The sequence below is a fragment of the Cryptotermes secundus genome, unplaced genomic scaffold, assembly GCF_002891405.2.
Source record: "Cryptotermes secundus unplaced genomic scaffold, Csec_1.0 scaffold40, whole genome shotgun sequence".
Taxonomy (NCBI): domain Eukaryota; kingdom Metazoa; phylum Arthropoda; class Insecta; order Blattodea; family Kalotermitidae; genus Cryptotermes; species Cryptotermes secundus.
Window position 1 is genome coordinate 1,611,163 of NW_019730583.1, and position 16,825 is coordinate 1,627,987.

General features: G+C 38.1%; 1 protein-coding gene and 1 long non-coding RNA gene across 3 annotated transcripts in view; one reads left to right on the forward strand and one right to left on the reverse strand.

Annotated features, from left to right (window-relative positions):
• Window positions 1–9,812, forward strand: part of LOC111866335 (ataxin-3) — a 16,276-nt gene extending 6,464 nt beyond the window's left edge. Inside the window, exons 4-6 of one of the 2 annotated variants that reach the window (XM_023855179.2) lie at window positions 3,678–3,832; window positions 4,448–4,963; window positions 8,696–9,812. In XM_023855179.2, coding sequence (XP_023710947.1) covers window positions 3,678–3,832; window positions 4,448–4,963; window positions 8,696–8,937 — 913 coding nt within the window. In that variant the 3' untranslated portion in view covers window positions 8,938–9,812. Of the gene's footprint in view, window positions 1–3,677; window positions 3,833–4,447; window positions 4,964–5,762; window positions 6,913–8,695 lie in introns of those variants that run through there. The other variant, XM_023855181.2, reaches the window with a different exon arrangement.
• A 46-nt stretch (window positions 9,813–9,858) lies between these two features.
• On the reverse strand, window positions 9,859–16,637 carry LOC117282463. Its single transcript, XR_004513199.1, has 3 exons — window positions 16,081–16,637; window positions 14,484–14,792; window positions 9,859–10,010 (listed from the first exon to the last, which is right to left on the reverse strand). It is a non-coding gene; the product is annotated as an uncharacterized LOC117282463 (long non-coding RNA).
• Between the last annotated feature and the right edge of the window lie 188 nt (window positions 16,638–16,825).

Here is a 16,825-nt window from a genome sequence, read left to right on the forward strand (position 1 = left end):
AAACCTCTCCCAAGAGCAACAGGAACTTTGCTGCAAGACAGGCATATGTAACGATGATTTAGCGCAGCTAAACTCGTGGATTATTATACTCTGAACTACTGACAACAGGCCAGCGAAAAATCTAACAATCTACGGCAAAACCATCAATTATTATGGGCGTTATAACATAGGTGTGCAGCTGGACGAAACATACACGTCGAACCCCCCCAGACGATTTAAATACCTGACGAAACATACACGTCAAACCACGCCAACGGGTTAACAGGTATTCAGCAAACTAATGCCCTGATAATTTTGATGGTCATTCCTTTCTTCTCTTTCATAAATAGGCACTGTTTTGTCCATGTTACATTCATTAGAGACATGACCAAAGTTCCTGCAGGTGTTTATAATTGCAAGAAACTTTCTAATAGATAATTTTCTGCATATTGTATCATTTCCATATTAGTACCACCTGACCCTAGCACTTTGTTACTTTTACATTGTTTTCATGAATTTATGTTAACCAGTGGCCCAGAGAGTATTGAAGTGCCATAGCCAGTCATTCTCACATGTGAATTTGATACATAAAATAGCCTACTCAAATTTATTTGGCTCTTTCACCATTTTCTTCATTCCTTGGTGTTATCCATGCATCTTATATTCTAGATATTGTCTCGTGTATGAGTGTGACCATAGATGAGGTTTGGATTGCTGATTCAGTTTATTGAACACTTACACAGTGTGTCCAGGTTCTGTTAGGACTGTGTTCATTAAAAATGCAAGACGTGAATTATTTTCAAAATTTCACTCTTTTTATTCAAAATAGTCTCCTTCTGAATGAATACAGAGCTGGAATCGATTGAAGAGTTTTCGAAAACAGTCACTGCACTCCTTTTGTGGAATCACATTTAAAACTGCGGTACATTCCGTATGGATGTCCTGGATGGTGTCGTGACAGTCTCCTTTCTTTGCCAACTTAACTTTTGGGAACAACCATAAATCTTCTGGAGCCAAATCTGGCGAATGCGGAGGATGATCAAGGACTGTGATCCCTTTTCTGGCCAAAAAATCATGCATGATCTTCGATTTGTGGGGTGGGGTGTTGTTGTGGAGGAGCGACCAGGAACCTTGCTCTTGATATTCAGGTCGAATTCGAAGAATTCTTGCCCACAAACAGTTGAGGACTCCGAGATAATAATCAGAATTGACTGTTTGACTTTCTGGCAGAAATTCCTTGTGAATGATTCCTTTGGAATCAAAGAAAACGGTTAGCAGTGTCTTTACTGGACTCTTTTGCATGAGCACTTTCTTTGGTTTCGGCTTCTTTGGGCTCAACCACGCTGCACTCAGCCACTTTGTGAGAGGCTCATGTTGAAAACACCATGTCTTGTCACCAGTAACAATCGATTTTGTAAATTTTATATCACTTTGGGCCGACCGTCACATGTCTTTGTAGGCCTTCCATTTGCCCAAATCCTTGGTCGAAATTTGATGCACAGTACTTTTTGGTATTCCCAAAAGCTCCTCGATGAGTCGAGTCTTGCAGAAACACATCTGTCTGATGTAAGGTTTTTTTTTTTTTTGCATTTACTTCAGTGCGACTTGTTCTTGGCTTTGATGCACGTGGAACATCTTCAGTGTCCTCACTGCCATCATGAAATACAGCATACCATCGAAAAATGTTTGAGCGACTCAAACAATCACTACTGTACACACTCTTCATCATTTTGTATGCTTCTCTGGTTGTATTGCCTAACTTCAAACAAAATTTGATGTTGGCTCTCTGTTCGACTGCCATTTTCCGACGAGCATCAGAACAGTACTGTTACATTCAAGGTCAGAACACATGATACAGCAATACTTGCACTTTGAAATTATAGACAGCCACAGCTGAAACTTCAAGAATCTTAAGGCCACAACTCACCAACAGATGGCATTGCAGGGCAAAATTTAAAAAAATGAGTCCTCACGGATTCTGGACACAGTGTATATGCACAACTCATAACTACAAGTAACTATAACAGCCTCACTGGTTTACACACTCTGAAGATCAGTGTAACTGCAGCACACCTGAAGTCTTCTATACCTTCACTAGTCATTTCCTGGTAACGGATCCTAATAGTGCCCTCTGCTAATGCTCTTACAGGCTGGCAAATATCCCACAACTGACTCATTGCTTCAACTGACTAACTCCAAGGCTGGTGACCATCTGGCAGTAACCTTCTACTCTTTTCTTTACGGACTGATTGACTTACTTACTTATTTACTTACTTACTTACTTACTTACTGCAGCTCCCAACTTGTCCTGTTTATAACATCTTGGCACAGACTGCACAATAAACACTGTTCCTCTTTGTTGTAGTTCAGTGGTTGCTGTGGGAACATGTTTGTTTGCAGAGCTGTTACTCAACAGTGGCTCTTGTATATGCACGTACCTCACAGTTGTTGCCCAGTAATAGGTCTACATGCTACAACATATTGTTCTCAGCTTACATGTTTTTATNCGTTTGTTTGCAGAGCTGTTACTCAACAGTGGCTCTCACAGTTGTTGCCCAGTAACAGGTCTACATGCTACAACATATTGTTCTCAGCTTACATGTTTTTATCTTCCTTACTGCTGTCTTTGTCATAGCAGTCTCTAATAATTTATGTCTAACAATTCAGAATTGTTATTGCTTATATGAAGTTGTGATTGCACTCAACAAAAATGATACAACAGATTTTTAGTTGAGCAGTTACTTGGTATAGCAGTTTATAATTATACGATTCATTTTTAAGGAAATTTTTCTTCAGAATATGCAGGAGTAATGCAAATGGATGGAGTAAGAATCAACATATTGTAATTACAAAATAACACTTTTTAGTATTAGCAAATTATGTGTGATATATGAAAAATCATCTCCATGGTATGGATTTCCTGTATTAGCGTGAAAATTTAAATTTTAGTATAAAAGAGGTTTATGTATGTTGTTTATACAACATGAGCCAGTCAGATGTTAAGCTTCTCTTTTGATCTGATACGTATTTCACTTCAGACTATGTAACTATGAATACAGATTTGTAAGACACTTGATAGACCAACATTCATTGTCTTATGGTAGTGAATGTTGGATTGTAAAAATTGGTGAGACAATATTGACATCAGCAGAAATTCATTTTATTTCATGACTAGTATTGGAGGAATTGCTCTTTCAGAATGTAAAAGAAATGAAGAAATTATGGGAAAACTGCAGACTCCACAAATAACAGTAGAACAGTGCAGAAGAAGTTGGAAAGATCATATTGAGACCCTTCATAAAATATTTCACATGCTCTATTCTCAGTAATGGACTTGATAATCTGACAGTATTTTGAGCAAAATTGTTTGCATTCCTGTTAATTTTTTGGTTATTGTATCATTTAAAAAAATGACTTCAACCAAGCAAGTTGGCTTAAGTGGCAGTGCTTCTGACTGATATTTAGGAAGTTTCCAGGTGGAATCTTGACAATGATGCCACCTGTCATGATTGAGGGTTTTCATAGTTTTGTCAGCTCCTCCAGGTAGATGCCAAGTTAGGCCATGACTGCTTTCTTCCACATCCTTTCCAATTTTTAATGCACTAATCTTGTCATTTTACACTATATAGTCTTAGTTCTTGACAGTGATATTGAATCATAAATAAGTAAGTAAACAAATAACAAACTTCACTTTACAGAGCAATGCAAGCGTTCATCTGCAACTACCGTGATCACTGGTTTACAGTTCGTCGCCTTGGACAACAGTGGTTCAACTTGAATTCTTTGCTGACAGGACCAGAATTAATAAGTGACACCTACCTTGCCATGTTCTTGGCACAACTACAGCAAGAAGGTAACAGTTACCAATAATTGATACTTGTCTTGCAGTGTTCTTGTTAGAGCTACAGCTGGAAGGGAAGTTACCAGCAGTTTTTCTTGTCCTTGGATTTGATAAATACATTTTCTTCACCATATACAGTTTGGTGCAAGGTTTGGAGAAAAATGGCCAAGGTTTTGAACCTCCGTTTCCAGTTTTCAATCCTGGAAAACATTCATTTAGACTTCATAAAAAATCTCTGCAACTGTTGAAACTTCACATGCCACCAAAAATTGACAGTATAGCACTCTCAGTTTAATGGAACTGCACTTGCATGTGCAGAAATTTCATGCTATCTGCATTAAATGTGACATTATGATGTTAGAAAAATTTTAAAAGTATGAGTAAATAAAAGCAAATAATTTGTTATATTCAAAGTGGCTATTGTTAGATGATGAGTTATAGAGTGTGAGGATGTGGACTTGATTCAAATAGTTCAGAATAGAGTTGAGTGCAGGATTTTTGTGGGGGGAAAAAAAAAATAATGAACTGTTTAGCCTGTAAAAGGCAGGGAGTGTTTAAGAGAGTTACTCAAATGTCAGTTTCTCAAAAAGGACTCTGCTCCATAGAGTTATTTTTCCCTTATTTCAGGTTATTCCATCTTTGTAGTCTTTGGAACATTCCCGGAATGTGAAGCAGATGCCTTACTAACATTGGTTCCAGCAGTTCAGAGTGTGAAACCACAATCTTTGGCACCCTTAAAGGGCCAGAATGTGAGCAGTGTGGCATCTAATCATGAGAGAAGTTCAGAAGAAGATTTGCAGCGTGCCCTAAAATTGAGTTTGGGATCACAGGAGAGCCGAGAAGAGACAGAGCCTGAGCAAGATGCATCCTTGCAAGTGGCAATCTCACGTAGCATGGGAAATTCAGGAACTACGTTAAATAAGAGTAAGGATAATCGGGATGATCTTGACTTGCAGAAAGCATTATGCCTTAGCCTCAAAGGTCATGAACAAGTTCCTTCATCTTCAGTATCTCTGGAGAATACTAAGGATGAGGAAGCAGCTGAATTGCAGAAAGCTCTAAGATTAAGTCTTCAGGATGCCAGTCCAACAACAGAACAAGACGACCTAGATTTAGAGAAGGCTTTGAAGATGAGTCTTGAATGTAAGTCACATGTTACTTGTTATGCAGAAACCTAGCTAAAAGTTTCCACATGTGTAGCTGGAACAATGATGATGCAACTGAAGCATGCACCTAGAATGCACAACAGTGAATATTATCTTTCTGTAAGTTTCAGTTTTAGAAATTAGAAAGCAGCAATTGTATGCAATATAACAATTCTCAGACCAGGTCTCATAATACAAGTAAATGTAAAAAATCTGTTACTTTGAAATTTAAATTTTGTGTTCCGTTGAGATTTCCTTGGGCACAGTAGTGCGTAGTTCTGACTTTTGCTCCAAAGAGTAATTAAACTGACTGATATTAGAATCCAGCAGTCCAGCACCACTAACAAAAACCAACCACTGGCTGTGATCCAGAGCTCATTCAGTCCAATTGATATTACTGTAGCCCTTTTTAATAGTATCCTTATTTGTCTCAGTCTTCTAAGAAATTCCCCCATAAAAATCCTGTACTTTTTTCCTTCTCTATAACTGTTTAGGATAGATATCCAGCCCATTGTAACCTTCAAACAGTGTACATTAACATTACTTCAGAAAATCATAATGTTGCATGTCATGTAATTTTCTCTGCTGACCACATTCATCTCATTTTGATCTGCATATTTTTCTTGAGGCTTTGTTTCGGAATAATTTTTGTTCTTACAGCCGTACAATACTGTAGGCAATGTACCAGGTTTGAGATGTATAATAGTAATCATTTTTTCAATTTATATGTCTCTGAATTCATTCTCAGCTTTGTTTTCATCACTGTTTCAAGATTTTTAAATTATGATACTTTTCAGGTTGTTCTCTGATATCTATTGTCCTAATGATAATCGTGGCATGTCCCCTGAAAGCTGGAATGGTTTAATCAGAAGAGATGTCCATTACTAGGTTGTGGCATAACAAAGAGTGGCACAACAATGGAATACATCATGCCATGCAGTGTAATCAATGGAAGTACCACTGCGAATGGTGTTCTATATGGGTCCATGCTGCTAGTAATGTCATGCAAGAACAGAGGAATTGTGTGAAACGGTGTTTTCTTTTGGGTCTGTCCTGAGGCTGTATCATGAGGACCAATGGGACAAGCCAGTCAGCCTGAGTCTGGAGGAGTCGCAAGTCGAGTAGAGTTTGAACTTGGATGCAGGCAGTCTGAGACAGCCTGAGGCTGAGCCAGTTGTCCCTGGCAGAGGTGTGGGAAGCAGAAGAGCCCCTATTGTTGTAGGTTGCCATGTAGCAATGCTGATTCTAGTCATGAGATAGGCACCAGGTGGTGAGGACAGAAGCTGCTGAGTGCAGAAGCTGAGGGATCTACAGCATTCAGAGTGTTACCAGGCAACAGCTGGTGAAGACACAGAAGATTGAGAAGACTTCATGTGTGCTTTGTGAACTGTAGAGTATATGAATTAGTGATAGTGCTAGAGGTCCTTAGAGTCCAGTAAATCTGATTACTAATCCAAACCCTGACTATAGTCATCCTTATAACATGACAAGATTATAGTCTTCATACTGTACTGATTTGCTTGGATATTCCTTGAGTGTATCTACTTTATTTTGGACAGATTTCTTTTGTGGCCTATAAGAGAACTTTCGCACTACTTGACTAGTAGAACATCGTGGTGAAAAATGTAAGGGACAGGATTTATAAGAGTATTATTCTGCAAGTATTCTTAGTGTTTGTTTTTGACATTTTTATTTTTTCTTCTGTCACTTCTGTTAATTCCCTGGTATGTTGTGCTATGCAGAACAGACATTGGATCCATTTTGTTAAATTTGCATGCCTCTTCAGTGTTTTGCTTCAGTGCATGTTGAATTCTATCTCTTCTGTATTGAAACTTACATTTTGATTATACTGATTGACATACCACAGCCAAGATAAATAAGATTTGATGCCTATTTGATTATATATTTGTTACTTATTTGCTTATTAAATTTTAATTATTGTCTAATGATGACAAATTTGTAATTTATTTGTGTGTGTTTGTTTGTTTCCTTCTGCTTGTGCTTACTTTATGATTTGCCTTTAGGCAAACACATAAATATCAAGGCACTGAAGAATTATAATCTTGATCCCTTCCAGAAACCTTTAATTTATATTTATACTCCAAGAATTTATTTCATAATGCCTGATTAATTACCAACTTATAACTGAAACATGTGTTGTATTTTAAAAGACATACGTCAAATCCGTGTAGCCATGTTTATATAGCCAAAGCATTGAGATTACCTGGAAAAGATGATCAAATCAGACTTGAGAGGTAGCTCTTGAAAATTGACGTATTGTGGCATGTAGACATGTTGCAAGGCAACAACCACAAAATAAGCAGCTGTTCAACAGCCATTACTAAGTAATGGCTCCACAAACAAGCATGTTTCCATGCCACAATTGCACTGCAACAGAGGAACAGTGTGTTCTGTGTGGTCTGTGATGAGGTGTTATAAGCAATGTCAGCCACTGTCAAGCAACACAGGAACAGTGAAGACGTGACTGTGGACGCTGGTGTGTGTGCATGCGCGTGTGTGTTGTAACAGTGAACTGTAAAGTGTAGTCACACCATATAAAAAAGTCCAATAAATCTGATCACCAACCCAAAACCCATCTATAGGCACTCTAGTATATGACAATATTGTCACGTGTTGGGTACGCCAAGTGACAAATAACTTCACGCCATCTTGGATGTAGCAAATTTATTGAGCACTCGCTCTTACACTCACACAATTTACAATTTCACAGTTCCTGCCATCCGCAGTGTCACAGTTACTTCTGCTGTAGTCACTGCTATTCACTCAATATGACTCAATTCATAGTTGCTGGGCTTCAACTCATACTGAATACTGGATACTGGTAACTCTCTCTCTAGTAACTGGCTCAATCCCCACTACTCCTGAATAGTGTTCACTGTTCCTTATTTAGTCTCGGCACAGACAACATAGAGAACACATTGCTGCTTGGCAACAGATATCAGGTATTGTTGTCAGGTGTTTCTACCTATGCATTGCGTAGCAATAGTTGCTGCACGGACTCGCCTGTTGCGTGACGTTACAGCCTAGCGGGAAGGGTGTTTATTGAGCGGTGTGTAATGATGGGAGGAGTGGGGGGTACGTGACATCACTCGTGGAAACAGAGTTCACGTGACCCCTACTTCCTGTTGCGCCATCCACGTTACAGTATTAATCACTTCAAAGTTGTGTTTCACATGTTGGAAATAGGTAAAATTTGCTAAGTTATAAAACTCTTTTATTATTTTCTGCTGGCTTGTCTATTCTGACTGAACCATTCGAAGGAAATTAGGTGTGATAACTTGTTTTCACAACTCCTTTCAGTTTCAGTTCCCTATTTGATACATTATAATTATATTTGATTATATCGCACTAAATAATATAAAAGAATTAACAGCCGTTGGGATTTGTTGCGCTGACCACGCGACACCCTCTATCAGCTAAAGTTGGCACTAACTTCGCTGACAAGCGGCGGCCACTCGGTAGGTATAGTTCGCTTGCGGACTAAAACCATGGAGATATCTTAAGTAATATAAAAGAAAGACATCAAATTGTGTGTTTAGTTTGATTGGACCAACTATTTCTCTGAGAAAAATATAGGGGAGATTGTTTGCAGGATCTGTTCATAACTTCTGTGGTTATCATAATTTTTATCCACATTTCAAAACACTGTTGCAGAATATCTCTGAATTGTAGTGATGGTGTTTGGTTCAATATCTGATTTGCATTTTAGGCTGTGATCCATCCAGTTCAGTTAGCCATGGAGGACGTGAAGCTAACAGTTCCAATGGTTGTGGAAACTGTGATCCAAGAGGTTCAAGTGACTCTGTCATTGAAGCAAGTTGTACAACCAGCCATGTTGATACAGAGGATGTTAGAAGGAAACGTTTGGCATATCTTGAAACTAATGCAAGGCGAAACTCCCCTGTAACTACCAGCAATGGTGGAAATACCAAGAATCAAGTCAACACTTAGTGCCGGCTTTGACATTGTCATCTTACTTGATTCTAGTCATGACTCATTACTTTCCATTCTTGTGAACAGAGAATTTATCTGAGTAACTGTTTTATGTGTTAAGTTGCTCAGAATCAAGAAAAGTGGATTAAAACAATTATGGACTACAAACTGATTTGAATGTATGTACTACTAATGCAGATGGTAATGTGTGATTTTCTTCAAGGCATCACTTTTGTGTCTGTATTTGGCCCTTCTGAATCCATTTTTCTTGCATGCAAGTACTGCATTATATATGTATGAATCTGTTATGTTGGTGTTGAAGGATGGGTTCAAAAATGTGATTTAATGTCCTAAAACATAAGGTATAAAATACTTTGAACTGACTTTTATATGGAAGTAAAAGGACACTAATAAACTAACTTAATAGACTTTCATAAAGAAACTTTGTAATTTTATATATACTGTAACAAAGATTACAAGCGTACCTGTTCCAAATAAATTATAAATTTGAGGCAGGATGAATTAAGGAAAACGAGCGTACACCTAAATGTAAAAAGGTTTTCCTTGGTAGTGTGGCAAGTTATAAAATAATAGTTTCTTTGACAATGTTAAGAGACAGGGTTTTTGTTTTTTTACGTTATGTTTTTACCATATAATGAAAGCCGTTTTCTGTTTTGTTTCTTTATGTTATATAATTCTGGACTGACTTTTCTGTATGTTTTATAACACAATTAATTGCAATTTCTTGTAATTTACAAAACTGTTGATTATTTTGCAATGTGAAAACTCTACTATCAGTGACCTTTCAAGTTATTGCCAGGTGTATGAGTGTGACTCAGTGGGGTTTTGGATTGGATATTTGATTTATTGACCACTTATACACATGACTTGGAACTACAAGTAATTGCAGTTCCATGGCTGATTTCCACAGTTTACAAATCACCACAGCATGTGCTAGTGTCTTCACCAGCCATTCCCTCATAACAGCTTCTAATGGTGGAGATTTTTCAGCTTCTGCACTCAAGCCTTCTCTGAATGGTGGCTTCCTTCCAACTGTCTCTTTTCTTCACAGACTCCTGTACAGAAGTCCTCTGCATGGACAGAATAGAAAAAATCATTTCCAACAGTACCTCTATTGTTGCATATGTATCTGTTGCCGCAGGAACCAAACTGTTGCCTAGAAATGTATGTTGTTTCAGAGCTGTTCACTAGCAATGGCTGTGTCTCTGGCTCCATGGTTCTTGCTTTGAGAAAATATGCCACAGTATGAATATTGTGTTGGACATTGTCCATTGTCTGGGGTGTGTTTTATATGCAGATTCTTTTATTAAACTGTTTTCATCATCAGGTATAAAGGGGGGAAAATATCATACTCAGTGTGGCCTATTAGGAGGACCTAGTCTCAATCATTGGACAATGAAAGAAGTTCTAAGCATGTGTGTATCAAATATACTTTGTACAGTGGACCATGTCCATCATAGTATTCTTACCATCAGTATTGTGTTCAGCCATGTCTCTTAGCTTAAGAGGTGTAAATAAGTACAGTATACCCCTGTATTGCAAAAGAAATGTGCTCTTAAAAATGTATCATGAAGTCCTATAATGCAAACTTGACTCCCTTGACTCCCATGTCACAAGTGAAGATGCAATCCTGTGGATTCTTTTGGTCCATAGTTGTAATAAGGATGCACTTTCTCATACATCAGAAATAAGTGCACTTCCTGTGCTCTTTTAGGAGTTTTGCTTGAATTTGGACTTCATGATCTTCTTCCAGATATCATACATGTAAGTAATATACTCCATAATCAAAAATAATATTGGAAAAGCAGCCACAATATGAGCCATCCCCCTATGTTACTGACATGTGTATAGGCTAGCCAGTGACCACCTACATAATATAATATCAAAGCTAAACTAACCTTGTATGAAATAGTCTGAGCCACAGAATGAAGACCACTCAATAAAGAATAATTAGAATTAGAAGACCAACCAGCAACCATAACAGTATAAACACCTAAACTAGTACAACACAAAAAATCAATAAACCCAACAAAGGAAACAACCCCTTTAAGGTAGGGGACCAGAACCCAAACCAACAAAGACTAAAACAACCCCCAAAACAGAGACAGATAGAAACAAATGGAAAATATTGCCCCCTAGAAAAGAGCTTAATGGCGTCACTAAAAAGGCTGAAACAAACCAACCCTATTAGGACCTTTACAAATAAGCACATAACCATGAATCCTACATTGAAGAAGGAGAAAAGCAACCTGGAAAAGAACAAAAGAAACAACAACAAAGATAAACCCCCCTTTTACTACCTGTGTAAATAAAAACCCACATTAATAGAGTATAAATCCACTGCACTTATCTGTAAAAATAGTAAATTATTAAAATCAAAGAAAAATAAAACTTCCAAATATCTGGTCATCTCATAGTAAGAAATTAAAGAAAATTATAGATAGAAACCAACCTGGCTCAGACTGGTTTGAGCTCATGTGTATGCTCATATGTGATCTGAATTTCTTACAAAAATTTTTACCCAAATTTGTTTCCCCTTTTGTATTTTGTGTTTAAAAATGTAATATTTAACCCAAATTCTGTAATCCAAATATCTGCAATGAGGGGGCATACTGTACAAGGTTTCTTAAATTAGACATAAATCACAATGTGGAATTTTTGTAATCCAAAATGTCTGCTCATAGAATTTCATAAACAGAATATACATTAGCTGGTTTTAGTTTGAAGGCCTACAATCAAGAATTTGACTTAGCTGTTAGTGGTTTCCATTTTTTAACATGTAATACTTGTGTAGCACTTATTTCCTTAAAAAATACTGTAGTACCCTTCTTCCATGTAGACTGACTGCATAAGTTGCAAATATAGGTGATGTTACAAAGTTGTGGATTCATTTAAGTGAATGTGGTGGAACCTCAATTTTGCACATTTTGAGGGACTGCGTAAACAACTGTAAAATCCAGGAAATGAGAATGACATATTGTAAAGAAAATGTGGTTTTGTTTATACCATAATGCTGGAAGGTCATGTTTGAACACTTAACTGTGTATGTGTAGATGGAAATATGGTTCTTAGTTTATTTTGTGAGGCCTTTATAAACTGCTGTGTTTATGCGGCATCAACAAAATGTGGTGGTGATTATAATTAATGAATGGAAAGGATGAGGAAGAAGACACTATTCCAGCATTTGCCTGGATAGACTGGCAAATGTGATACATACCTAGTTATACTATTTCTTTAAACATTAAATAAGGGTCTCCTGTTTCTTTTTTTCTTGAGCCCTTAGTCTGTATAATTCATTTTCAACTTTGTTGCACATTACAATAATATTGTTCACAGTATCAAATTGACACGTGCTTTATGGCTGCTTCAAGCACTTTCGGTGCATCCCAAGAATGTTGATTTTATGTCCTACAACTTCCTCAACTTCTCTTCTTCTGGCCTAGTCAAATGTTGATCTAACACCAGGTCGAAGATCCCACAAACCTCAAGACCACTGTCACATGTTGTGTAGTCCTCAGACTTCTCTCCAAGAGGTTGTAAATTATGCCAGTCATCTTCATCTTCGCTGAGTTTCACTGCACTGTTATTGCTGCTGACATAATAATCTCAGAAACTACAATTCGCAAAGCAATTCTTGATTGTAGTGGGTGTTATCAGTCTCCAGGCTTCTGCTATGAAGTGCATTGCAGACAACACATCCAGCTTCATCTATGTAGCACCTTAGAGCAGTCCCACACCTATCTTGGCAAGTCTTTGAATCAACTGCTTTCTGTAATGGGATGGATGATTCACAAATCTAAAGGCTGTAGCTGGCTGGTATGTTTCTAACTTCATGGAGCTGAGCCCTTCTTGAGAAGCTGCCAGTCACATAGCTACTTAAGAACTTCCCAACATTTTCTGGAACCTGAAGGTTCATTACTGTGTTCACAAGAGCCCTCCACTGGTCCCTATCCATAGCCAGATCAATCCAGTCCATACCACCCCATCCTATCTTTCCAATATTCATCTTAATATTATCCACCCACCTACATCTTGGTCTTCCTAGTGGTCTCTTTCCTTCTGGCTTTCCCACCAATATCCTATATGCACTCCTATTCTCCCCCATTCGTGCTACATGCCCTGCTCATCTCATGCTCCTTGACTTGAGCATTCTAATTATACTTGGCAAAGAGTACAAGTTATGAAGCTCCTCATTTTGCACTTTTCTTCAACATCCTGTCACTTCACTTTCTTTGGTCCAAGTATTCTCCTCAGCACCCTGTTCTTAAACACCCTCAGTCTGTGTTCCTCCCTTAATGTCAGAGACCAAGTTTCACATCCGTACAGAACCACAGGCAAAATTATAATTTTGTATGTTCTAATTTTTATGTTTATAGACAGCAGACAAGAAGACAAAAGCTTCTGAATTGATGGCTGGTACATTAGCTAGGAGAAATACAACTTCAAGCTTGCTGAGAAATGTTATGTTCTTTGCATTGCAGCGCACTGATCAATGAAAAGCAAAATTATGTGATTTTTAGCACCCAGGTTTCTATCTAGTTGTGTGAGGTAATCCAAGAATTTGTATTAGCTTTGTATTTTGTGGGCAGTCTCTTGACATTCTTGAAGGAGTGTGGACTTTTATATTGTCATATGTGTGAGTGACTATAGGCAGGATTTGGATTGGTGATTGGATTTATTGAACTCTTACAACTTGTAACCACAAGTAAGGATTATGTTCTCACTGTTCTACCCACTTCATAAATCACTATAGGACACACTAGGTCTTCTCAGTCTGTTACAGTCTTCAGTAGCTGTTGCTTGGTAGTGCACCATTGGGTTCCCAAACTGTCCACAACCTCAGCTACCAGCTTCTCACAGCAACAGCTGAACCTCAGTGGTTATCTAACTAACTCACCAACCAACTCAACTCAACAAAACAAGGTTCTCCACCCCATTTGAAATTTTCCAAGGTGCATAGCAGTCTGCAATTTGCACATGACTTTCAAGCTTGTGTATGCATGTACAATTATATAACATAATTGTGCAGGCAACAAACAGAAGTCATACAAAATAATGAGAATGAACGTGTTCACAGCACAAGACAAAGTGAAGTCAGACTGACTGTCCACTAACTTGTCCAGCTCATATAACATCTTGGCACAGACTGTATAGAAGACACGTTCTCTCTTGCAGTGCAATTGTTGTGTTCATTGCCTAGCAATGGCTGTTGTATAGTTGCTTATTTTGTGGTCATGGCCTAGCAATGGTTCTACATATCACAATATTTTCCAGTTTGAAGGAGTAGCAGTTTACCATTAACATCAGCTTTGCACATGAGGAGTACAATAACCCGCTGTTTAGATTTTATGCAAAAGTCTCTTCTAAAAGTGAAGGTTTTGCCAGGTTGTAGATTGAAAAATAGACCAGTCACATCAGCATTATATATATATATATATATCACAGAGATTATAACTTCCAATTTCCTGAAGCTTCAGTTTCCTACAAGAGGTAGTAATTTTTGCAGTCATCTACAGTTTTTGGTTCAGGATTTATGCTCTCACCTGATAGAGTTCTGTAAACAATGCGTCTCCTCTTAAATTTGTTGATCCATCCAGTGAAGACCATGAAGTTGGCTATTCCCAGATGAGCGGCAATTTGCAAGGCTTTTTCCTAGAGGTGGGTGCCATCTGTGGAAGTATTACTCTCTCGTGCTTGCTTGAACTATGCAGCAAGTGCAGTTTCCAGTTTCTCAAGTAGCGAACATTTCAGTTATTTCTGCTGCTTTGAGCAAGGTCCACACTGGACATACCTTCTTTAATGTGTCTTGATAATATTATAGATGGACATGGCCTATATCAGTGTATTGTTATCTACAGGATAAGAAAAAAAGGAATGAATGAACTGTACTACTGGACACCTTTTCTGACAGATAAATGATGAAATAGCAAGTGCAAATCAATGCGCCCTAGGATTTGGGGGGGGGCAGAAAATGATACAAGTGGTGTTACGCTGAAAAGCCCATCTTGCTGGCAAATAGTTTTAGAGTACTCTTTAGTCATTCTTGTATAAAATCAGGGCTTTAACTTTTAACTATCCTTAAAGTAGTTACATTCTTATATTAACACTGTTGATGAATCACACTACTGGGATTACTGCTTCTGGTAGCATTACAGTGCAGAATGTCTTTGCTACAACACAGTGGAAATCTTTTACATTTCATTAAATCATCTATCATATGCAGCATAAGATATGTAAGGTATGATTTGCTCTGCAAAGCCTGTATTGACAGAGAACTTGTGTGTAGTGCAAAAGCAAGAATTTTTCAGTAACTTGCATATTCATAACAGACAAACCTATCATCTCATCACAGAGGATGTTACATAAGGACTAATACCACAAGGATTCAGTTGGGGAAAAGAATCTTTGGTCATGGATCTCAAGGGGCTTGATGCCAAGACAAGCTGATTGGCAGTAAACTGCCAGTTGTAAAGTAACTTTGATTTTGACTTTTACAAGAGAGCAGTCAACCCCATGCAGAGGCAAGGTTAAATACCTCCACCATAGCCCTGCAAGTTGTAGGAGGTGAGGAAAAAGGAAGTCTGAAATCTGGGACAGTAAACTATGGTCAAGAGTCCCATGGGACTCAGACCCAAGAATGACCACTGGTGAGGGCCATTAGTAATTGTAAACAACAGACCTGCCCTCTCATCAGAGAGAGCACCCCACATCAACAAACCTGTAACTGCCTGACAGTAGTAGAAATCTGGTTGTAAGCTCCAGATGAGTGCTTTATTCCAAGACAGACTGGGTGACTGACCATGGGTTGTAACATAAGCATCAGAAGCAATCAGGCAGAGTTTTTAGTTGAGTTCTGAGGTTCCAGGGTGATTGAAGAAGAAATGGCAAAAATACTTCATAGTGCTTTGAAGTGATAGTTTCTGTATTGAGATCCGTTGCTAGGTGGGCGAGGGCACTGAAGGAAACTGGCAACTGCAGTTTCTGAGAAATGTCGCCAAAATAAAGCAGGCAACTGTTTTCCTGATTTGCAGGCACACACTGAGGAAACTTGTTTCACTAGTTGCTCATATCATCTTTAAGTGGGTATGGTTGTCTGACGATGTAATGGAGGATAGTTATTTTTCAATTTTGTGTCCTTACCTTCTGCAATAGAAGATAATAATGCTGATGTTGTGATAATACAGTTGTAGTTGAGACCGGTTGGGACGGCGTGAAAAGATAGGATGACGACAATAAGGAAAATATTGGGATTTTATTTAATTTGTTTTAATTAAGGTCAATGTATTTTAATCAGGAAATATTGTGTTCACGTGCGATACGAAATTTTGAAATACAATGCAAGAATTTTAGCAAGATAGAAGACATATGATGATGGTCGTATACAGTTGAACCATGTAATGTGGAAGAAGGGTTACATAATAATATGCATTTAAGACAGAAATATATATAAAATGAATTATATATTAATGCAACAGGACAATTTAAACTGAGGCACTTATATGCTTTCGAAAGAACTTAACCTGGATCCAGACTCCTTCGTCTCATGATAAATTCTTCCCCAAGCTAAATCTATTTTGTCCTGAGTGGCATTTGTCATATATACCAAGAGCTTGCCCAATTTACTGCACAAAAACCTTTCTTGCTTTATTTTTTTCTTTTTTTTTTGGTGGGGTGGGACTAAGTCCCTTGTACTGCGGCAACTTCTAGCCTATTGTACCAGCCTCAGATGATAGGTGAGGGTGACTGTGGAGCAATTTGTGGAATGAAGATTGGCAGGGGAAACCGAAGTACTCGGAGAAAACCTGCCCCAGCGCCACTTTGTCCACCACAAATCCTACTTGACCAGACCTGGGATAACCGGGCCGCCGCGGTAGGGTGCCACCGA